Source organism: Protopterus annectens, chromosome 7.part0 (genome assembly GCF_019279795.1).
Source record: "Protopterus annectens isolate FY-2018-M chromosome 7.part0, PAN1.0, whole genome shotgun sequence".
In the NCBI taxonomy this organism is placed as follows: domain Eukaryota; kingdom Metazoa; phylum Chordata; order Ceratodontiformes; family Protopteridae; genus Protopterus; species Protopterus annectens.
Window position 1 is genome coordinate 752781212 of NC_056739.1, and position 24934 is coordinate 752806145.

Genomic DNA, 24934 nt, shown 5'->3' on the forward strand with positions numbered 1-24934 from the left:
TAAAGGGATAGTTTATTTAGGTATCTCACAAATTTTGGCACATTCTATGTTGGGAAAACCAACCGGAGATTAAGGGATAGGGTTTACCAACATGAATACGCCATTAGAAATGAACACTAGAAAAATGGCCTAGCAAAACATATTTGTGAAAATAGGACCCATAAATTTTGTTACATGGTCATAGATAAAGTGGTGAGTAACAACAGGAGGGGACCCACTGAATTATATCTTTTGAAAAAAGAGTTGCTATGTCAACTAAGGTTGAACACATTTAAGTGGCCAGGCTTAAATGATTTATGCTCAATAGCTTGTTTATTAAAAATAAGAGCTTTGGATAGATGACTTGTATAATCTTTTAGCTAGTTTTTCAGCACTATCAAAGTATTTTTAGTTGTAATATTTTTGTATTACATTTATTTTTATTTGTATACTTATGGTTAGATGTGATTTTATTGATTTTTTTTTATACATGATTGGGGGTTTAATAGATTAACTGTTCTTATTGAACATTTATTAATTAATTGTAACACTTAAAGGTTTCTGAACATCCTGGGTAAATTGTATTTGAGGAAGTTCAAAGTGTTATTTTGGACAAAAGCGCTAATAAAGAGTGTTGCTGTTTTTTCCCTTGAGTCATCTCCATGTTTTTGTCTTTCAACAAATCAAGGGCAGTAAAAGGTGTGGGTGGGTGAGAACTGTAATGTCTTACACTACATAATTTGTGTTCATTCATTTGCTCTAGGTTAATGACCACAAGGGCCTTTATAAGTCTAGCCATGCAACCAATCCTGTGTATCATGGACATTAAATTGTTTTATATTTGATTTTTTTATTACTATATACTTTTTATATTTTTGATGTAAAAAAATTAATATTAGATGGCAACAAGAATGGCAGCCTTGTTTCAGTGCTCTCTAGTATTCTGTTTGTTTTTGTTTATTTGTCCTGTTGTTTGGTGTTCAACTGTAATTAAGTATACTCGTGAAGAATTGTTAAATAGCAGCAAACAATGAATCGTGCTGTAGGTAACAATAAAGGCTGTCCTCCACCAATACGTATGAAAGAAAATGAACTGACCGATAAATAAATCCAAAATCTTTATTTGTACACACAGTCTCAAATTAAAACAGATTGAGCGCGCTTTCATCTCCTATCGTGAGACTTCATCAGAATCTTCTGTTAACACATTAATTCTGTTTAAATACTCTCATAATTAACCAATTCTTAGTTAATTAATTGTTAGTCACTTGGGTTCAAATAATTCCAGTTCTGAGTAACCCTTAAATGTATACAAACTATTATAAAATCACTTATCTGCAACTGACATCCACTCTTGAAAACTTGTATACCCAAAAATACATATGTTTATGAAAATAAAATACTTATAAATATAAATATAAATATAAATAAAGGTATATAAAAACATACTTTCATACACATAAATTCATGTACGTAAAATCTTGAAGGCAATAAACATGGACAACAAATTAACTTCATATTATTGGTGATGTGTATAACAAACCTATTACAAAAATATATATAAAAAATGCTTCATGAAAGGTATATAAAAAATCCCTTAAAATATTATGTCATCTACTATGTTTAAATATATTAAAATTGCCATTTAAAATGTCTTGTGAATAAAGATAAGATCAAAAATTATATATATGTACAAACTATCCTAATATACTTCATAAATACATAAAATTGTTATTAATGTATATAGAAAATGTTTATATATATAATGTACCAAGGAATTTATACTGTATAATTAAATTAATACTTAGATATTACTAAGTAGAGTGTAACCAAGATATACTTTGATCCTTTGCCAACCAGACATGACAACATAATAACTGTATAAAACTATCTGCCTAAGTATCTACTTATTATATAGTGATTGTAAAGACCATTCTTTTATTTCTTCTTTCTAACATGGTTTGATGCAAATATTTTCAAGGCAGGTTTGATTGAAATGTGGTCATTCATTCCTGGATATACACAAGAGTCCAATTTAATTTGCCAAATCATCTTGCGGTATTCCAGGAAAGCTTCCCAATCACCTCTCCTTTCCTTTTGTTTCACTACCTCAAGTACCCAGAATTTTATATCCATATTCTGACAAGTGGTTGAATGCCTGTAAAGTGCATTATTCTCATTCTTTTTTTTTATGTCCCTGATATGTTCATATATACAAGTTTTCAAATGTCTTTCAGTCTTACCCACATAATATCCCCAGCATGATTGACAATTGGCTAAATAAACCACTCCTTTTGTGTAACAACTTGTATAGGCGTGGCTTTTAATTGTAAAATTGATGCTGGGTATATTAATTTCCTTTCTACAGGCAATATATGAGCATTGTGCACACCTCCCACATTTATGTGTGCCCACCTTTAGTAATGCCCCTTCCTTTTCTTGTTTCTTCTTTTTCTCTAAGATGTTTTTCAAATTCCTATTTCTTCTAAAGGTGTATTTAAGTTGCTGTTGAAATATGTTTGTTCTCATAGGCATTGTTTTAAACATATTCCAAATCCCATTAATGCCTTTTTTAACCAACCTATGTCAGAATAATACGTTAAGATTAACCGGGGTATTGCCTTTTCTATTATTTTACTTGTTTCCATGTTATTATCCCTATTTATGTTGTACTCATTGTTCATGTTCATGTCCATACTGGTGGCATTATTAAATGTCCCTTTATCATACTGTCCACTTACCAGCAATGGACTGTATCTACTATTACGTTTCCTAGTTATTTATTTTTTAATATTTTCTGCCATATTATTGGGGTAACCTCTTTCCTTAAACATCTCCTGTACAACATCTAATTCACTTGTAAAATCACAAAACTCAGTTGTCATTCTAGACACTCTAATCATTTGTCCTTTTACTATATTTCTTTTTAAATGGTAAGGATGGTCACTTTGATAATGCAGGTATGAATTTGAGTAACATTTCTTTCTAAAAATTTTTGATTTATATGCTTTTTTCTTATAGTCTTTAATAATCGTTACATCTAAATAATGTATTTCATCCTTGTTGCTTTCATATGTAAATTTCAAAAAATTGGTAGTACTGTTTACATATTTCATAAATTCTTCAATTAATTTTTTTCCACCATTCCATATAATAATAATATCATCCAGAAATTGAAAATACCTTATGTGCTGTTGAAAACTTGACCCAAAAATATATGTTTTCTCCCAAAACAACATTATTATGTTTGCATAAATGGGTGCACATGCTGAACCCATGGAAACTCCGTCCAGTTGATAGATATCTCCTTGAAAATAAATAAAATTGTATTTCAAGACTAATTCCATGTTTTCCAAGACTAATCTGAATTATTCTGGGTTCAGCATGTTAAATTCAGTAATCATTTTTTCAAACCATTCCATACCTTCCTTGTGTGGAATTGCAGAAAACAAATCTTTAACATCAATTGTTAAAAATAAATATTCTTCGTGAAATGGTATTGTACTGAATTTTTTTCAGGAAATCCCAAGAATCAATCAAAATATGCACATAGTTTAAATAGAACATTTTTAACTTGGTATCCATATATATGCCAAGAGGTTGAGTCTTTGATCCCCTTGATGTAACAATTGGTCTCATTGGGGGATCAATAATATATTTGTGTATTTTTGGAATACCAAAGATTTCAGGTATGACTGGTTTGGGGACTCTAAGGAAATTATATAATTCCACATCTATAAGTCCCTGTAACAAATTGTCCTCTAGTATTAAATCTATTCTTTTATACAAAATATTCAGTTCATTCATGGAAATAATATGATACTTACTGTCAATATCTAGAATTTTTTGCATTCTCTCAGTATAATCCCAGCTATCCATCAGTACCACCCCACCCCCCTTGTCAAGTTTAATAACTCTAATGTTCTTGTTGTTACTGAGTTGTTCTAGAATAATCCATTCTTCATCTGAAAGATTATCTGTTATTTTATGTCTCTTCCTATATCCATCCCTAATCATATTAATGGTACATACTTCAAAATTGTGTATATCCTGCTGCAAAGGGGGGGGGGGTTGTATACTTTATTCTCATAGGTCAAACTGTCTTGATATATAACTGCTAAATTCAACTTCCTTGTAAACAGTTTTATATCTAACATTATCTCTTCTATTTTAGGTATTCTAGTTGGTACAAAGGTAAACCCCTTTGTGAAAAGTCTGAAATATTCATGAGTAATCTCCATGTCTGTATAATTGAATATGTTAAAATTATTATAACTGTGTATTATAGTATTGTGTTTAACACCTAATACATCTTCATTAATAGCCTTTTGACTTGTTTCCTCTATTAATAATAATTCATTTTCTAATCCACTAGTTCTATCTGTAACTAGGGACAATGGGTATAGTTGTTTTGTGAACATTTTTTCTGGGGTTGATGTTAATAATCTGTCCCTCATCTCCTGTCCCATCCTCTCCCCTTGTAACATCCTACATAATTCCCAGTCACTTCTGCATATGATTGCTGACCATTCCGATTCCTAATTCTTTCTGACCTCCTCACCTCGTATCTTACTTCTAAAGGGTCTTCTAGTTCATCTATTTCATCTATTTCAATAGCTTCTATCTGATAATCCATTTCTTTGTCATTCCTTTGTACTACCCTATTGTATGGATTTGTTTCATTCTTCCCATTTTCCATTTGATAATACTGTTTTCCTGTTGTATTGTACCTTCTTGAATTGTGAATGAAATAAGCCATTCCTTTTTCATAATCCCTTATATCCCGCTCTAGCTTCGCCATTTTCCTTTTATAATTTTTCGTGATGATAATATCTACTTCCTGAAGTGTTTTACAAAAAATGTTTTTATACTCAGTCACTGTAAAAAGTAAATCATTCATTATTTCTAATTTCAAAATATCTATTTCTTTTTTACATACATCCATGTTTTTAGCATTGTTCTCTACCATAGCCTTCAAAATTGCTAGCCCACATTCATTAAGTATGTTTGAAATAATTTTAAAAAATTCCATGTCATTAGCTGTATTATTGGGAAATGTATTCAGTCTCAGGCCCTTAGGCACTATTTTTTGTTCAATACATTTAGTTAAATAGAAATTGTCCAAACTTAAGTTTTTGTACCTGTTAAGTTGACTCTGAAATAGTTTACATTTGTCCTTAAACCCTGTGTTGGTTGGTAACCTTCTTTCGGCTTCTGCATGAGTCGCCGAGAATAATTTTTCCAGCCATACTTCAAAGTCAATGTTCCGATAAGTGTCCAACCCCCTATCGCTGGGTAAATGATGTTCTTGGTGTATACTACGACTTGGTCTTGTAAATCCAACAGTACATCCACTGCCCGTAGAACCATGCAGTCGCTCGCTCTCGCTTAAGTTCCGATGGTTGGAATTTCTGCCTACCTTCTGTTTAGTTGACGTCACTTCCTTATCAGCGTTACCAGGGCTACGCTGAGCACAGGGAATCATAGCATTCAAATCTAATCCCAGCGATCGATTAGAGACATCAGACAAGTTATTGTGGTTTTGTGAATGATTCTGGATGAGCTTGATCAGTTCGCTTAAAAAGGGATTGCTCGTTCATCCTTGGGGACTCCTCGAAACCAAACAGCTATAACTGGTAACCAAACACAATCACTAGGTCCTCGCACCCAGTATTGACTAATAGCAGCAAACAATGAATCATGCTGTAGGTAACAATAAAGGCTGTCCTCCACCAATACGTATGAAAGAAAACGAACTGACCGATAAATAAATCCAAAATCTTTATTTGAACACACAGTCTCAAATTAAAACAGATTGAGTGCGCTTTCATCTCCTATCGTGAGACTTCATCAGAATCTTCTGTTAACACATTAATTCTGTTTAAATACTCTCCTTGAAAATATTGGCATCAAACCATGTTAGAAAGAAGAAATAAAAGAGTGGTGTTTACAATCACTATAGAATAAGTAGATACTTAGGTAGATAGTTTTATACAGTTATTATGTTGTCATGTCTGGTTGGCAAAGGATCAAAGTATATCTTGGTTACACTCTACTTAGTAATATCAAAGTATTAATTTAATTATACAGTATAAATTCCTTGGTACATTATATATATAATTTTTTTTATATACATTAATAACAATTTTATGTATTTATGAAGTATATTAGGATAGTTTGTACATATATATAATTTTTGATCTTATCTTTATTCACAAGACATTTTAAATGGCAATTTTAATATATTTAAACATAGTAGATGACATATAATATTTTAAGGGATTTTTTATATACCTTTCATGAAGCATTTTTTTATATATATTTTTGTAATAGGTTTGTTATACACATCACCAATAATATGAAGTTAATTTGTTGTCCATGTTTATTGCCTTCAAGATTTTATGTACATGAATTTATGTGTATGAAAGTATGTTTTTATATATACTAATTCATTGTATGTACACACGAATCATTGTTCAAACTTTAAAAAGTTTATTTTTTTTGTTATTGACAGGCTATATACAAAGGATTTTGGGGGGGACTTTAAAACCATGTTGGAAATAAGGGAATGTCTTTGGCAACTGAGACTTGATGCCAGCAATGCTCCTGGTATCAATGATGCACTATCTCTAGCATGTATTTTAAGATACAAGGCAGCTTGTATATAATATAAAACTATGTAAATTTAAATATTTTAACAGATATGTTTTTTGTTTTATATGGAATGTTTATTACTGCACACACTGCTTTTTATGATGATTTATTTTGGTTTATTTATTTATTCTGGGTAGCTATTACTTACTTGAGATTCTAGCAAACAAGGTATTGTTGAGCAGGACTTTAAGATTTGGTGAACAGGAACTTTAGGGGATAATTGTTTAATTTAACTACCCTCCTGCTTTTTCATTATTGATTAATCAAGCACTAATTAATAGCTCTATTTAAAGGTTGTTTTTACTGAAGTTAACTGACTCCGAAGATGCCCATGAGGGTGAAAACGCTTTGTCAGTTCAAGTTGCTGTTTTTTTATTTCTTCATTCATCAAATTGTGGATTAATAAAGGTTTTGTGAGGTTACCTGTTATGTTACCTTAGTGCCTTTTTGTTTACTAGTTGTTTTACACTCTGAGTTCCTTCATGTTTTTATATACCTGTATTTATATTTATATTTATAAGTATTTTATTGTCATAAACATATGTATTTTTGGGTATACAAGTTTTCATGAGAGGATGTCAGTTGCAGATAAGTGATTTTATAATAGTTTGTATACATTTAAGGGTTACTCAGAACTGGAATTAATTGAACCCAAGTGACTAACAATTAATTAACTAAGAATTGGTTAATTATGAGAGTATTTAAACAGAATTAATATGTTAACAGAATATTCTGATGAAGTCTCACGATAGGAGATGAAAGCGCGCTCAATCTGTTTTAATTTGAGACTGTGTTCAAATAAAGATTTTGGATTTATTAATCGGTCAGTTTGTTTTCTTTCATACTTATTGGTGGAGGACAGCCTTTATTGTTACATACAGCACGATTCATTGTTTGCTGCTATTAGTCAATACTGGGTGCGAGGACCTAGTGATTGTGTTTGGTTACAAGAATTGTTAAATATACGGCAATACATTTCATGCAATTTGACACCGAAGTTTACACAATAAAGAAACTTTCTGGAGATCCTAGCTGGAGGAGCAGAAGCTGTCAACAGCAGAAATTGACACAAGCATTGCAAAAGGGGGAAGTGAGCTGGTGCACTTGTTAGGCTGAGACAGAGAGGTTTTTGAACGGTACTCCCAAGTTTACATCTGGCAAACCTCCGCTCCCTATGCAATAAGATGGATGAACTGTTAGTTCTCATTGAAACTCACAAGGCTTTTTCACTTTCTTCTGTACTGTGTTTCACTGAAACCTGGCTAAATTAATCCATTCCAGACTCTGTATTACATCTGCCTGGTTTTCAACTTTACAGAGTGGGCAAAGTATTGGAGGCATCAGGGAAGAATAAAGGAGGTGGAATCTGTTTTTAGTACAATGAAGTACAATTAAGTTCCTTTTACTTTTATTTTTACTTTTTCTTTTATTTTTATTATGTTTTATTTTTGTTTCTTTTATAAGCTGCCCTGATGAAGTGATTTCTCATGAAAAGCGCAGATCAATCGTCCAGTAGTTCTCCCCCTTCGTGGTTCTAACACCTAACAATACCCTTCCCTCAGGACAAACATTACAAGCTCCACTAAACCTTAGACCTCCTTGCTAAAACTTACCTTTAGCTCTCCTATTATGTTTATATTTAATTTAAGGTTTTAAATAGTATTTTCTTGCTTTTTCTGTTTTTTAGATTTTCTAAGTCTATTAGTGTAGGTTCACTCAAAGACTATCACAGACTCATTTCAACTTATGTCTCTCCAAACCACATTTCTTAAAAATATTTCCTATCTCGTTTTCACTTTACTTGGTTCCCCATTTTTATTTATTATTTTTTAGCATATTTTAACATTTTTTAGCATTCCTGTTCAGGATGTTTATAGCATTTATGTTCAGGTATTTTTCCCCTTTGGTCTAGCACACTGTATTTGTATTATGGCTATTTGTGTTTTGGGTCACAGCTCTGCGTTTTCTTTTTCAGCTCCTAGACCCATATACTTCATACCCTTCCCTCAGGATAAAGCCTTAGGTCTCCTCCTGATTTTTTCAATTTAACATTTAAAGTAGATATTTCTTTTTCTTTCCGTTTTTTTTTTTTTTTTTTTTTTTTAATGGTAGTTTTCTCTCTGAGACCAACACACATATATAGATATTGTTGCAGCACTGGCAACACATTCTTTTCCCTCCCAGACTCTTTAAACTTTCTAGTTCTGCATGCTTAGTTTTAATGGGTCTTTTAGTTAATATGTTTTTTAAGATAAGTTGACCCATAGAATTACGAATTGTGGCAATATTTAGATTGCATAGGTAAATGCAACAGTATATTCCTAGTTTTTCTCTTTGTGTTTTTTGCTTCAATAAATTGGCAACACCACTACAATGTTTTAGTTGTTCAGATACATTAACACAACACTAAAGATGTGATCCGTGTTTTTCAGAACTGGGCATTAGACTGTTATGGAAGTATATTAAACACCAAACCTATGCATTTTTTTATCTTTAGCTTGATAAGGTTTGTCTGTTGACACATGTACAGTTTCAAAGGGTTTTGCATTTTTCTTATAGATTTGTATTTTTCATTTTTATTTGTTGATTGTCTTCTAATGTCCTCTGTACATTAAAAACAGAAAATTAATACTTTTAATCCAAAACAAAGAAGGCCATGTTTCCCAGGCTTTTTACAGTGACCTATCATAATAAAGAACACTCCCACTCACTGTACTAGCCCAACATGCCCCCTCCTTCTGGTATAAATAAGGTTGTATTTTTCCTAGTGCTAACACACTGGACTAATGCTTTTGCAAGCTTCAATAAAGGACTTCTATTACAAGATTCGAGTGTCTGTGAAGATTTACTTCTAGATTTGGTCTGAGAATACCTGAACCGGGATATTCAACAATTCACTGAGATTGCCATTTTTAGTTTTTTGCCTTATTTTAGCTTTTGTCTGCAGAAGCAAGTTTGGACTAAATACTGGCTCATTGATCCTCCTACCAAGGCTTGTGGTAGATTTTGTGTGTAGATTCTGTCTGTAGATTCGGGCTTTATCCACTGGTCTGTCAGCTACAGGCTGAGATCTCTCCATCTCTTGAACTATTGACCAAGGTGAATCATAGCTGCAGCCTGAGAGTATTCTGAGGACTGTTTTTCATCCCACTAGTTGGTAGGTTATAGTCCACCAGGGACACCTCTTCCATTACTTCCTCTGTTTTACACTTAGATTTTAAGAAAAAAGTCAAACAAAATTAAAAACATTGCGAAGATGGATCACACCACTGATGCACTTCCATGGAAAAAGAGGATACATGAGTATGCTCTCAATCAAAAGTATTCATAAATAAATATTTTTTTTTTTTTTAATTGATGACCTTATTTAGTAGAATCACTGTTAATGATTTCAATAGCAAACCTGTAGGGGTAAGAAGATTTCTTTTTACTAAAATGAAATAAACTCATACCCAAGTAGGCAGTGCACAGAAACCATGTGAACTAAAAATTAAAAAAAAAATAGAACACTGAGTCATGCACACATGATAACCAACCTTTTTTTTATTATTTTTATTAAATTATCACTTAAGACATAAGCATGCATATATTAATAGAAAAGAAAAGACCATATTAATTTTTTTAATTTAAATACATTATACATTACATGTATGTCTTCTTTCTTTATAATAACTGCCATTCAGTTCAAAGTTACATAAATTGCTCAGTTTCTGTCTCCCCTTAAACCTCCTCCTGAGAATTATTCTGCATGTATCGTTCCCATAAATTCCATTTACATTTATGTAATTTGCTCTTCCTTTTTTGTGAAGATCCCACTTCTAGTTTTTTTTATCTTTTTACAATATTCAATACTTCAGTTAAAATTAGTTAAGATTTTGATTTTATTTTCTAAAATTGCTTTTTCCATCCAGTAGAATTAAACTTAATAAGGCCAAGGCCATTCAGGTCCTGTGCCCCAGTTCATAAGAATCATTTGCTTAGTTACAGCTATTTCCTCCCCTAATATTTCTGACAGAGTACTCTGTAGGGAATTTTTAAAATCTGCCAAATCATTACTTTATCAAAAAGAAAAAACATGCTGACCGTTACCTCTTTCTTCCCCTTCACACCTCTAACATTTGCTATCTACCTGAGGAAAAAAAAAAGCTTAGGGTATAAAAATACATATGGAAACACTTCCAAGCAAAAATCCAAAACCTTCTGTACTTTGTTGCATTCTTAGGATCCATAAATATGTCCTCCCGCTGTTCCTTTGTAAATTGTATTCCATTCACTCCTTCCATTTTTTCCTAATCTTTTCTGATTATTACAGTTATCATGCAATTTTTATATGCCATAATAATTATTATTTTTTACCAGAAACTAATGGGCCACTGGGCTCTGTTATGCTCTTGGCAGGAACCAATGGCAGAATGGGAGCAGGTTGGTATAGATTTGACTAAAAACTCTACCAGAGGTGGTCTTTTACTTAGGGCTCCCCATCCCTTTCTCTTTGCCTGCACTCTGATGTTAACACCTGGTAGGGAAGGTAGTCTCTAACCTGCAGTACAAACTTATTCTTAGCCTCAGCCCACTGATTTACTTTCCGACTCCAGTTACTTCCCCTCAGTGCTCTGGCTCCTTTGCCAGTTTTCTTCAGTAAATTCCAGCTCTTTCTGTCTTTTCAACTATCTCTACCCTACTGCAAAATGCCCTTTCTCCATTCTTCTGTTGGATTAGTTATTAGGAGACGTAGAATGCTTTCTGCAACTTTGTAAATATAATATTCTGTATGGTTGTTTATTCTCCTTATTCTCCTTAAGGATCTACATCCAAAATCTCACTCTCTTCTAATCAACCCCTTCCCTATTTCATCATCATCCCTTTTCACTATGAATTATAACTACCTATCATGCTGTGTATATGAGCATTAACTCAAGGTAGCTGATCGTAAAATATGTTTATTAAGTAAAATTCATATTCTGGAGAAGTACTGCAGATTGTCTAGAGATGAAAGTGCTTAATCTTACTTAGCAGGCCTGTCTTAAGGGTGATTATCCAGTGTGGGTAGTCCAGTGTTCTGTTATGTAATTTTAGATTTGTCTAAACTCCCAAGGTTATGGTTGTGCAATTAACAAAAAATAAAATTGATTGCAACTAGCTAATTGAGAAATAGCATCACCAATAAAATAGACCCACTACTAACTATCTGAACTAAATAAAAACAAAGTTAAAAATGTAAGTAAACTATAACAGTGACTAGTCTTAGCATAACCCTAACTTTACTACTAAATTGCATGGAAGAATGAAGCAATGATACAAAAAAAATACAGAAAAAAACATTCCTTCACAACTCCGTCAACTCTAATGGAATAGAGGGACAAAACCCTGATTATGGCCCAAGGAATGGCTCTGGGAATCTGTAGGAGCTGGTGTGGGAAGGATGGACATGCCTATCCTGGGGGGGGGTCAAGAAGCCACAGCTGGTTCCCTAGTTGGACTAGATGACCATGCCCACATTGAAAGTAACTCCACCTTCTGAGATTAACATAGGTGATTACATTCACATGACACTCACATAAGCAGACAATCATGGAAGTCACACTGGATTAGGACAAAGAGTCATGCTCTCCAGTCACATGACTGCAGACTGACCTGCTCCCTAACTCCTAACTCTCACCTATGAGGGGTTCAGATGATAAGGCTGCTGCCCCTGGCAGGTAACTAATGGGCCACTGGGCTCTGTTATGCTCTTGGAAGGAACCAATGGCAGAATGGGAGCAGGTTGGTATCTATCTGGTCGATTATGTGGACACAGGGGTACAAGAAATTACTTTTCAAGTTGAGTAGAAAGCCATTCATGAGTCACTCCATTCATAAAAATTGTGTGTAAATTACTTAAAGCTTTATTCAGTAGATACTTTGTTAAAATAGCATACTAAAGACAATGGGAAGCACTAGTGAAACAAAAAAAAAAATCACGTGTGGGCCTGATTTTTATGATACGGGAAGCACTTTGGACTGCAGAATTAGAAAAATCAGTTCATAACTACTGTACACACACACACACACACACACACACACACACACACATGCCCATGTATGCACATGCGCATATGCACACACACACACACACACACACACACACACACACACACACACACACACACACACACATGCATGCACATGCACATATACACACACACACACATACACACACACACACACACACACACACACACACACACACACACACACACACACACACTGATATATAGATAGATAGATTGTTTACCATCACAATTACAGTTTTGAAGCTTGGAATTCTGAAATGCACAGTCTCAGAACCATAATATACATGATCAAAATTTTGAAGGCCACAATGCTGAACTTCTGGACACAGAACCCATGAGAGTTCTTGTTTCAGTGATTAGATACTAGTACTTAGAGTCAGTAGTCAAGATTTTTACACATTGTGGTCTTCAGAGTTTTGGTCTTCGGTATTATTGATCTGGGATTGTGATGTCTAAGACTGTGGGCTTCAAGATTGTGATAGTAAACCTATATGTAGGGAGGTATAAGATACACAAAATATCATGAATTCTAGATCAAAAGATCAAGTATTGTGATGACTGGCAAATCCAAAATCGCAAAGTCTGTAATCTAACAATGGAAGATATTCCATGTAGCACAGAAACCAGACACCCACATACTCCATTTGTCTGTTTTTGTGTGTGTGTGTGTGTGTGTGTGTGTGTGTGTGTGTGTGTGTGTGTGTGTGTGTGTGTGTGTGTGTGTGTGTGTGTGTGTGTGTGTGTGTCTGTGTGTGTATGGCTGTGTGTGTGTGTGTGTGTGTGTGTGTGTGTGTGTGTGTGTGTGTGTGTGTCTCTGTGTATGTCTGCTAGCTGTTAGCTTGGTACAGTAGAGTAGAGAGGATATGCTGATGTAATAGTTTTATGCTGTAATTATGCATCTCTTTTAGTTTATTTTTAATTACTTTGAAAGAATTTGGTCAAATCTGGCAGTAATCCTGTTTCTGTTGCCTAGGTGAGGGTGATTGATAAATAAATATGTAGAACAGTAAAATGTAAGATGCCAGAGGAGCAGTTTGGATTCAGATCAGGATGCAGAACAACTAACTCAATGTTTGCAGTGACACAGATAGTTGAGAAGAAGCTACAGATGAGGAAAGATTCTGACAGCACATTCACAGATTTGAAGAAAGCATATGACAAGACCCCAAGAAAGCTGATTTTGGCAGTCTTATAGCAGTTCGAAGTCTCAGAAACACTGATAGAATTAGTGCAGGCTGTGTAAAAAGATCCAAAGATACAAGTCAAACAATGTTCAGACTCTCAGAGAAATTCCCAGTGGAAGTGGGTGTGTACCAGAGTTCGGCTCTGAGCCCACTGCTGTTCACACTTGTGATGGGCTACATTAGCAAACAGGTTGGAGGAGGCAGATCAACAGAGTTCCTGTATGCAGATGATGTGGCATTACAGGTAGACTCTGAGTAAGAACTTCAGCAAATGACAGGGGAATGGAATTAAAAAATGAAGACACATGGGATGAAACTAAGTACAGACAAGACAGCTGTAATGGCAACAATTGGAGAAATCAGAAGAAGCTGAAAATTGAACTACACATATCTTGGAGGGGTAGTTGTGCAGAAAGGAAGTCTGAATGAGGAAGTCAAAGGTATAATCACAGGGGCTCCAGCCAAATGACACAGTGTCAAAGGCAATGTATGACAGAAGAATGCCAAAGAAGCTAAATGGTGCATAAATCTATACAGTAAAGGCAGATCAGTTGAGGAAAAAACAAACTCAAAAATTGCACTAGTGCTGACGGAATGAATGCAGTGAAACATTGAAGCACACTGGTAAAAAATCCTTTATTCACCAGTACAAAAACTTCTTATATTTTCGTGTTTAAGCTGAAAAGCTTTTCATCCCTCCTTAATACAATGGGTGTCCGTCAGAATAGCAAAAGGAATTCCTACCCACATCTACAGGTTTATATAGTTACAATTAATTACATGACCAGTAAGTAATTAAGTTTGAAAACTAGTTGCAATCTAAGCAATATTTAAGGGTATAACACTTAAAAAGACTGAGTTAAAAAACATTGACAGTTCATATAAAAACATGAAAACACTGGATTTTGTCTAACATCTGAACAAGTAAATAAGTTTGGTAAACTGATAAATGTCACAGTAAATGTCACAGTAAAACTCATAATAAATAAATTGAAAACAGCTACAGATTTGCACCCCTTTGCTTCAGTACTGGGACATGGGAAATATTATTTAAAATAGGAAAATGCATGGCATCCAGGTTTAACTGCCAACTTAATTCTCCAAGTCCTTTTACTCACTAAACTAAAATCTTCCCTAAAAACTAAGTTTAACAGTAATTAATTACTGGTCGTGATTATTTGTAAAGATATAAACCTGTAGATGTGGGTAGAACTTTTTTTGTTGTTCTGATGAAGTCCCGTAGCTGTTTTCAGAAGGGGATGAAAAGCTTTTCAGCTTATCACGAAGATATAAGAAGTGTTTGCACTAGTCAATAAAGGATGTCTTTACCAGTGTGCTCCAGTGCTTCACTGTGTTCATTCCTTCAGCACTGATGCCTTTTCTTGAGTTTGTTGGGTCTAGTTCTGTGCACCAGCACCTGTTGTGTGAAGTTTGTAAAGCAGTTGATGAAGGTAGACCTGATGGAGAGGAATTGTCTAAGATGGGTGGCAGGATGCAGACTGTAGGACAGATGAAAAAATGTGGACATCAGAGCAGAAAGTAGATCCAATTGTAAAGAAATTCAAAGAGAACAGATTATGGTGATTTGGGCACATGTGATGAAAAGCAGAAGACAGTATGTTGAAGATGATCTGGGACAAACAGGAAGTAGGCAGAGGAAATGAAAATGTCCAGCAAAGAAGTGTAGGGAGTGCGTGAGAGAAGCCCTGCGACAGTCAGGAATTACTGCTGGAGAATGCTGGAGAAGGTAGTATGGCAATGAATCAAGAGACATGGCGACAGCTGACACAAAAGTCTGACTATGTACAAAAATAGGATAAAAGTGTTGATGATGATGATTCTTCAGAACTAAAACATATAACATCACTTCCTTTCATACCTCATCAATTGACAGTTTGCAAAATGTAAATACAAACTTATAAAACAGTTGTAAAATCATTTTTGCCTTTGAGTAAACAAATGAACATGTCACTTATTCTTAGAGTAAGAAATGTGCAGATATCTGATGCATTTCATAGGTGTCTTTCTTCTGAAGGATACTTAGCCTGATCTTTCATTATACCTGAATAGACCATGGAAATTTACAGACACTGAGAAATGTAATTGAAGAACAACTCTCTATAACTGTATCACCTGAGAAGACAGAATTTCAAAGGACTGTGATATATAACACTGTTGTTAACAAAGTAAGATTTATTACCAAGCTTGCAATGATTTGCTCCAAATGAGTCTGTGCAGAGACTGCATGCCCTCCGTATGTATTTACCCTATTACTCTGGTTTTCTCCCACCTCTCAGAGAAAGCAGTATGCTGACTGCTGATCTTTTAAATTGTCTCTAGGTATACAGTGGTGTGTGTCTATATGTGTGTTTTATGTGAAAGAATGAGAATCTCTCCAAAATAAGTTTAAAAGCCCTGTGATAGGCTCTAGCATTCCTATTATCCTATAAAGAATACAGTTATTGTGTTTTAGGCATGGTGGTTGAGCACTTAATCTTCCATAAAGAATACAGTGAGTTATCGGATAATGGATGGATGAAAGTTCTGAACTTCAAACAAAACAGTCCATTTTAAGATGTGGAATGGAATATTTTGCCTTTGTGTACATCTACCTAACAATCTGTTAACTCTGTAATGTTTTATGTTACTGGTGAGAAATGTCTTTGCACTTCTTTATGTATAAAATTTCTTTCATATCCCTATAGAATATTTAGTAAATGAGCAAGTTAAATCAAAACGTATATAGTGACTTAACCTATACAGCAACATATCCAGTAGCATTCTTGCAGCTGGAATGCTCTTTAACCAGACAACATTACAGAAAGCCAATGTCACTGTTAAGCTAGTTGACTGGACTTTAGTTAACAATGCAGACAGTATCATTTCAGAAACAAATACCTCAAACACTGCCACATTGGAGGTCTCTGCTGTGGCTGTTGTTAGACTTTTCCCTGAGACAGAGTGGTAAGGTGTTTTAGTGCTCTTCAGATCAGACAGACTTCTCCCACTAGTGCTGATTCTTTCATCAATTAATTTCTGCAAAATAAAATAAATAAAGATAATTCATAAAATATTATGTATCAGTTATTCACCACAAGTTCACTAAAATCTAACAACAATCTGACTGCACTTGGTCTGTCACAAAGAGAATGCAAATACTATGTGAAAGTGAAAATAATACTGTATATCAGATCTGTAAACAAACAGCTGAATATACTGAAATGTTTTATTTATTTACTCATTTTTAGTTAACCAGACTAGACAAAGGGCCCTTTTTCAGCTAAAGCCATTACAATGTAATTAGAGTAAATTAAGCATTTTTAAACAATATAACAAACATTTATGCATCTAGCACAAATAAAACAAAATTGGTTATTTTCACCTTTTTGTTTTGAAAATCTGGATTACTTCTGGGTGGAAATGACAGACAAAATTTTGCCATTTAGAAGTTACATGATATTGTAGACATGAAGGCAATGAGGATAGTAGGTGAAGCAATAGATTTCCAATGTTTGACTCATTAATTGTCAGAAGGAGCAGTAGTTTGCATATGTAAAGTATAATCTGATCATTTACATACTAAAGCAGTGCAACTATTGGACAGGTTTAAGTTATAAGAAGAAGACTTTCATTCATTATCAGTATGTTTGAATTGTGTATGTGTGTCTCTGTGCATGTGTGTATTTCTGTGTGTCTGTGTGTGCATGTCCCTGTATGTGTGCGTGTGTCTGTCCCTGTGTGTGTGCATGTGTGGGTGTCTCTGTATGTGTGCGTGTGTGTGTGCGTGTGTGCGTGTGTGTGGGTGTGTGTGTGTGTGTGTGTGTGTGTGTGTGTGTGTGTGTGTGTTTGTGTGTGTATGTACTCACATGTGTGTGCATGTGATAAATGTCTCTTAAATTCACAGTATTTCCCAAAGTACTTAAAAAGGTATTTTAATAAATATCGTACTCACAGCAGATATTGCCAGTATTTCTTTGTTTTTGCTTTACTGTGCAATTACTTTAGTTAATTTATTATTTGTTAATATTATCCTGTGGGAGTGGCAAAATAACTTTTCCAAGTATCCCATGGCAACATCAGTTGCATTTAATTGAAATAGACTTAGCATATCTCATACATTTACTTGTGCTATGACAAGCAGACACTGTTATTATATTAATTGTTATTAATATGCGTATCCTAGTGCTACATGTGTGTATATATATATATATATATATATATATATATATATATATATATATACACACACACACACACACACACACACACACACACACACACACACACACACACACACACACACACACACACACATGTATAACATGACTAAACATGTGCATATATTATTATTACATACATGCAGTACTAACATACATGCAAACACCACTACTACATGAATGCATACATTACTAGCACATAGGTACATAGGTTAAAAGGTAAGGTTCATAGTTGCCATTGAGAGCCATTTTAAGCATAGTCAGTTTCCCTTTTTGTTCTCAAAATAAGCTATCACATTTGGTTATAGATTATCTTACCCAATGAGAATAACTGAGATCATACCATATATAATCTGAGGGGATCCATGCATGGAATAAAGCATTTAGGGGTTGTCTATTAGTATAATGGGGGCAATCCTGAGATAAATTTTATGTTTTAATAGCAAAACAGTAAAATAATAAAACAAGCAATAAAGCTTTTAGGTATCCAGTACCCTTCTTCAGTGCTAATAACAAGCATCAAGAATATATTTTATTTTATATATTGCCAATTATTGCAACATTAATCACACAGCCAATATAAATAGTCATCCAATTAATCTTTCTTCTCCTACCCTGTACCTGGCTGCTGTGCTCCTTACACCGGTGCTTGACCTACACCTTGTGTTCCTGTATGTCCCTGCACCAAATACCTGAATTTACCCTGCTGGACGCCTCAGAAAATTAGCTCAAACTAAAGAATTACCTACCAGCTCCCTGAGAGACATTTCCTTTCTTAAAAGGCAGTGAAACCTTGCGTTCCTGTATGTCCCTGCACCAAACACCTGAATTTACCCTGCTGGACGCCTCAGAAAAATAGCTCAAACTAAAGAATTACCTACCAGCTCCCTGAGAGACATTTCCTTTCTTAAAAGGCAGTGAAAGTATGTATTGCTACAGCTAAGAGTAAATTGCAATTATATGAATGTTTTAAAGACTGCTAGGTTAGGCAAGCTTCCCAGTCAGGTTAGCCAGCAGCCAAGCCCCCCTCATTTAACACTTATCATTTTAAATAACCCCTACTTCCAGCTTATGTACTCTCTATCTGGTTCATCCCCACCTCTCCCTTAGCCGGCTATCCCCTGTAGGAGACCTATCTGTTGTAATAAAGTGACTGGCCACTAGGTGGCATCTCAACACTAGCTTTCTGTATATTAATTTCCTACCCTATTCTTAACCATACCTCCATAACTCTGTTCCCAGTTTTCTACGGACTTACTCTTTCACCATCTCTCCTTTGCCCTAAGGTATCCTTAATCACATTCTACTCCTCTAACATCCAGACTCTCTTCTTACTAGCCTCTTAACTTTCTTCTACATTCTCCCACTTTCAGACTTACCTGCTGAATTCTCAGACTTCACTGATTGTCATCCTCGACAGTCTACTCTCTTGTTTCTACCCGCTCAGTTCGCCCTTCGGGCTCACTCCGCTCCCCTACCCTGCCCCCAATTCTCACCCACCCCAGTGCTCCTACATTTATTCCTCTAAAGACACACCCCCACTACACCTATTCCTATCATACAAATCACATCATTAATACTCCCAGCCCTCTTTTTTCACAACACACCCACTGATACCTACATCTCATCCCTCCTTGGTTTAATACCCTACCTATTGCAATATCTCCTACGTGCTTTTAAAACCTACATCCCATTTCTCTGTCATCTCTCTAACCATTAAAATGTCTATCTCAATCATCCCTTACCAATTACAATTATTAATCTGGGTCTCACTCCTACCTCCTCTAGCCACTACCTGTCTCTTAACCTCCTATGAACAACCACTTTACTCTACTCTTCTCTTCCCCTCCAAACACACCTCAACACCAACATTACCTTTCTCTCCAAATTTCCTAAACTTCATTTAAAAACCCAGCTACCTACTAGCCAAATATCACAGACTAGCACACATTAAGTTCACTAACCTAAAAACTAGAAAATTATTTGACCATTATTGTAAGCCTCTCCAGCCCAAACACTTAACACTCCCCCACGCATTATTGGATGGGGACATTCATCCCAACCCTGGCCCAAACTATACCCTTACCACTGTAAACTGCAACCAAGACAATACTAGTACCCTATCACCTACCAAACCTTCCAACTCACTCTCTATAGCACATCTTAATATACGTAGTATTTGCAATAAAATTGCTCAAGTTCATGCCCTCCTAGATGTCCACCTATTATACATCCTATGTTTATCAGAAACATGGCTAAAACCTACCATTAAAGACAATGAAATCACCCCACCTGGTTACAATATCATTAGACTTAACCGTACAGCCAAAAAGGGAGAAGGGGTAGCAATTCTCTATAAAGCAGAGCTACAAGTCAGCACTATAAATTTTAACCTACCTTTGGACAATAGTGCAGAAAAAATTATCTCCAAACTTCAGGTCAACACATGTAAAGCCATAAATATAATCTGTATATATCTTCCCCCAGGAAATAACATTAATACACTTGAGTATATCCTTAACTGGCTTTCTATTAATCTCCCACAAGAAACCATAGTCCTAGGGGACTTTAATATTGATTGGAATTCCTGTAGTAGTACAAACCCCACCACCCATATTAACCTATAAGGCTTCTCACAACTTATTAACTGCCCTACCAGAACTAATAAACTCAAAAACAAAGAAAGTACCTTGGACTGGATACTTACTAATACTCCTCACCAAACCTACATAGCAGGTACCCTTCACTAACTTACATTATCAGACATAAAACCAACCTAACTCTCCCTAACACTTTCAGAACAGTATGCTCCAAAAAGCAATTTAACCCAGAACTTTTCCAAACAGAACTGAAACAATGTAATTGGTCACCATTAAAATCTCTCCCTCTAAATGAAGCAGTAGAATACTTCAATTCCACATTCTTAACCATCCTGGACCACCACGCACCAACTCGCTCTATTAGAACCAAAGCTAAACCAGCCCCTTGGCTCTCTAACAATACTAGGCAAAAATCCTTCTCAGAAACAAATCCTGGGCAAAATCGCGTACTACTAAGAATCTGACAGACTGCCAAACCTTTAGAGAACATAGAAATATTACAAAAAAAGCCATCCTGTTAGACAAAAAGAACTTTTATCTCCAATTACAGCAAACCTCCCACAAGTAACCTAGAAAATTTTGGACTAGTATTAACAATCTCCTATTCCCAGGCCAATCTATCACACCCAACCCAGGCTCAAACCCTGAGAATCCCACACAAACAGCTAATGCCTTTAATTCTTCCTTCACAGACGCCATCCAAACTCTTGCTAGCCACCTATCTCCTGATACCTCAAATATGCCTATTTCTTCTACAAACCTACCCCCATTATTTCATTTACAACCAGTGTCTACTTCCTTTATTTCCTGCCTTCTCCAAAAATTAAAACTTACCACCCCCTCAGCTAACAAACTCCCAGCAGAATTCCTGCAAAAAGGAGCTAAAGCCATTGCCTAGCTCATTTCCATTCTGATAAATAGATCCATAAGTGAAGAAACTATCCCATCTATCTGGAAAATTTCTCATATCATCCCACTACATAAAGGGGGGAACTCCAATGACTTTTCTAACTTCCGTCCCATAGCTCTACTATCCCCTATTGCAAAAATTATGGAAAAGTGCATCCATAAACAACTACTTAACCACCTTCTCCATAACAACCTACTTGCCAACTGTCAACATGGATTCAGACCTTTCCACAGTACCACCACTGCCCTGCTATCCTTCACAAATTGCATCAACAATAACCGCAACAAAAATATTCTTTCATCTGCAGTCTTCATTGACTTATCTAAAGCTTTTGACATGGTTAATCACGAACTACTTCTACACATACTGAATTCTCTTTCACTTGATCCTCTATCTATGAATTGGTTCACATCTTACCTAGAAAATCGACAGCAGGCTGTACTCTGACAAAATAAACTATCTAATTACCTTTCTATCTCTCTCGGGGTCCCACAGGGCTCCATAATAGGCCCACTCCTATTTTCCATTTATATCAATGACCTGCAATCAGCTATTTCATACTCCACCTGCATTCAATATGCAGATGACTCTACTATAATCTGTTCAGCCACTTCTCAAACTGAACTTCAGTCTCTTACCCAAAAAGCTTTCAACACTGTAGAACAATGGTTCTCACACTGCTGCCTCCTCCTAAACCCCAAGAAAACTAAACTGTTACTCTTCACACCAACCCGAAAGTCCACCTCTTTACATTTCACTCTCACTTCCAACAACGGTACTTTTATTTCTCCTGACCCAACCACTAAACTGTTAGGAATAACAATAGACAACAGTCTCAACTTTGATACTCACATAAACACGACAATAAAATTAGTTAACAAAAAACTAGGATCCCTTTACAGAATTAAACCCTATCTTACACCAGTAGCCAGGACCGCTATAGCCAGAACTCACCTAATCTCTACTCCACTCTATGTTTCTCCTGTATACACCAATCTCTCTAAAAACAACCTCAACAAACTAGCAGCATCCTATAATAATATTGCTAGATTTGCTACAGGCTCTCCTTTTAGAAACCATCACTGTTTGAATCTAAGACAACTAGACTGGCTAGAATTTCTTAACCAGCTCCAATTTCACCAGCTCACAAAAGCCCACAAGACCCTGTATCAACCCAGCAACACTCCAGTACTCTCTAGCCTCATTACACCTTATAATAATCTCAAAAATCTACGCTCCTCAAACAAACTGCTGATCAATACTACTAGACCCAGCAACTCAGCAGGTGACTCCTTGTTCTCTAACTCTGTTGGAAAAATATGGAATAAACTACCCTCTGAAATCACATCTCAGACTTCTCTCTCACTTTTTAAAAGGAATCTAAAACTATATCTCAATAAACACTGGCTATGCTCCTGTACTCACCCTGACTAACTCTTTTCCTATTCACTAATTCTCACCCTACATCCTTTATTATCTTCCCTTTATGTTTCAATATACTACATCATTGCATATAAAATTTATGTATATATGTATATTGTACCTTCTCACAAAATCACTATGAGTATTATAATTTGTTCTTCTTGTGTGAAAAAAAACACTTTAATGTTTTTATGTAACTATTGCTGTTTTTATAATATCTGTCATAACTTCTATATTAACTTTGTATGATTTCTTGGAGCTTTTCTCCCCGGGCTTCTACTGAAAATGGACATGTATCCAGCTAGACTAGCCCGGTCAACAAATGTAAAATAAAATAAAAATAAAAAAAATAATATAATGCAAAGGAAACAGTTTAAAAAAAATAGGTTAAAAAATGTTATGTAACAACAAATCATATGAATCCTGTTTATAAAAATTCATTATTTAATATTTTAATGAAACAATATACAAGCATGATAATGGTGTTAGTAATAATTGTACCAACAATGTTCATTATATGACTACATACAGCAGATGTAGTGATGGTATTAGAAAAATAGTTACATACAATTGTCCTTAGGCGTTTACCTGAATTTAGTACAATTAGTGAGAGACCATTATTTCCTTACAGAAATTGTTCAAATCTTAGAAACAGATTTTCCCCAGGATTCATGAATCCTCCGTGTAAGACTAAATAAGTCTTACTCGGAAACTGCAGTTGAATGATATGATGTCAGCGTTCCATGCATATTCATGAGGGCACGCTGACTCCACTCCAAGTCTAACATGGACACGTGCAGGAAGGCAGGGGGCATGTCTGACTGCCGAGCAGTCCAAAGGTCCATGCCCCTGCAAGTGTCTGAATTGTGAAATGTCAGCACACATGAGCGAGTCCGCTCAAATGTCTACATACCCAACACTACACTCCCTCACATTGTAAACCCCCAGTACAGTTATAAAATGTAAAACTTTAAAAAATTTTTTTTCTAATTCCCGATATAGCTGCCCATATAGCTGCAGTTAGCAATTTCGACATTGAAGAGCATAATAAGGAATGTTTATGCAAATTAAGCCGAATAGCAATAGCGTAGTGGTAGAGCCTTCGCACAAAGAGGAGGCATGCATGGTTCGAGTCCCACCACTCCCCTTTCTATTTTATGCTTTAAATTAGTATATGAAATAATTCCTGACATATATGAATGAAATTTTACTAAAAAGCATTGAAATAGCCTATGTATCAGTGAACAAAATGTATATTTATAAATATAAGAATGATCTTGACATATAATTGCCCGTAGTTAAGCAGCGCTTTACCCAGCGCAATATAGTTGCCCGTAGTTAAGCAGCGCTTTACCCAGCGCAATATAGTTGCCCATAGCTAAGTAGTGCTTTACCCAGCACAATAGGTTTGCACGGAGGTGCGCGTAGGGCAATGTGGAGCAACGTAGAGCAAAGTTGCCTAAACACAGCCACACCCCCTAACCTGTATGGACAGTAGTAAAATAAAAAGAAATGACAAGGTTCGAACCCAGGACACTGTGCACCATAATCAAAGTACTGAACCACTAAGCCATGACAGCTTAGGAGAGGTGGCCACTGTTAACATACATATACTTATAAATGGTAGATTAACCATTGCTAAGCAGGTCTGCAGTCAGCCGAGAATTTTCAAAAACGGCCAATCACAAAGAAGTGCGGGAAATGCGGCATATTTACGCTCCATAGGTGGGAATACTCGCCATAACTGATTGTAGCTCCCATCTGCAGTTAGAATGGCTGGTGCTGGAGAGGGTACTCGCTTTTGAGTGCAACGCTGGGACATCGAGGAGTCAAAATACATGGTTTGGCTCCTTGTCCACCATCATGAGTCAAGACTCCTGCAGGGCCAGTTCCAAGGGACAGAGTACAAAACAGA

General features: G+C 35.4%; 1 protein-coding gene across 1 annotated transcript in view; it reads right to left on the bottom strand.

Annotated features, from left to right (window-relative positions):
• The window catches only part of GUCY2D (guanylate cyclase 2D, retinal), a 1710150-nt gene that overhangs the window by 1050138 nt on the left and 635078 nt on the right, over positions 1–24934 (bottom strand). Inside the window, exon 6 of the mRNA XM_044076324.1 lies at positions 16769–16906. Coding sequence (XP_043932259.1) covers positions 16769–16906 — 138 coding nt within the window. The remainder of the gene's footprint in view (positions 1–16768; positions 16907–24934) is intronic.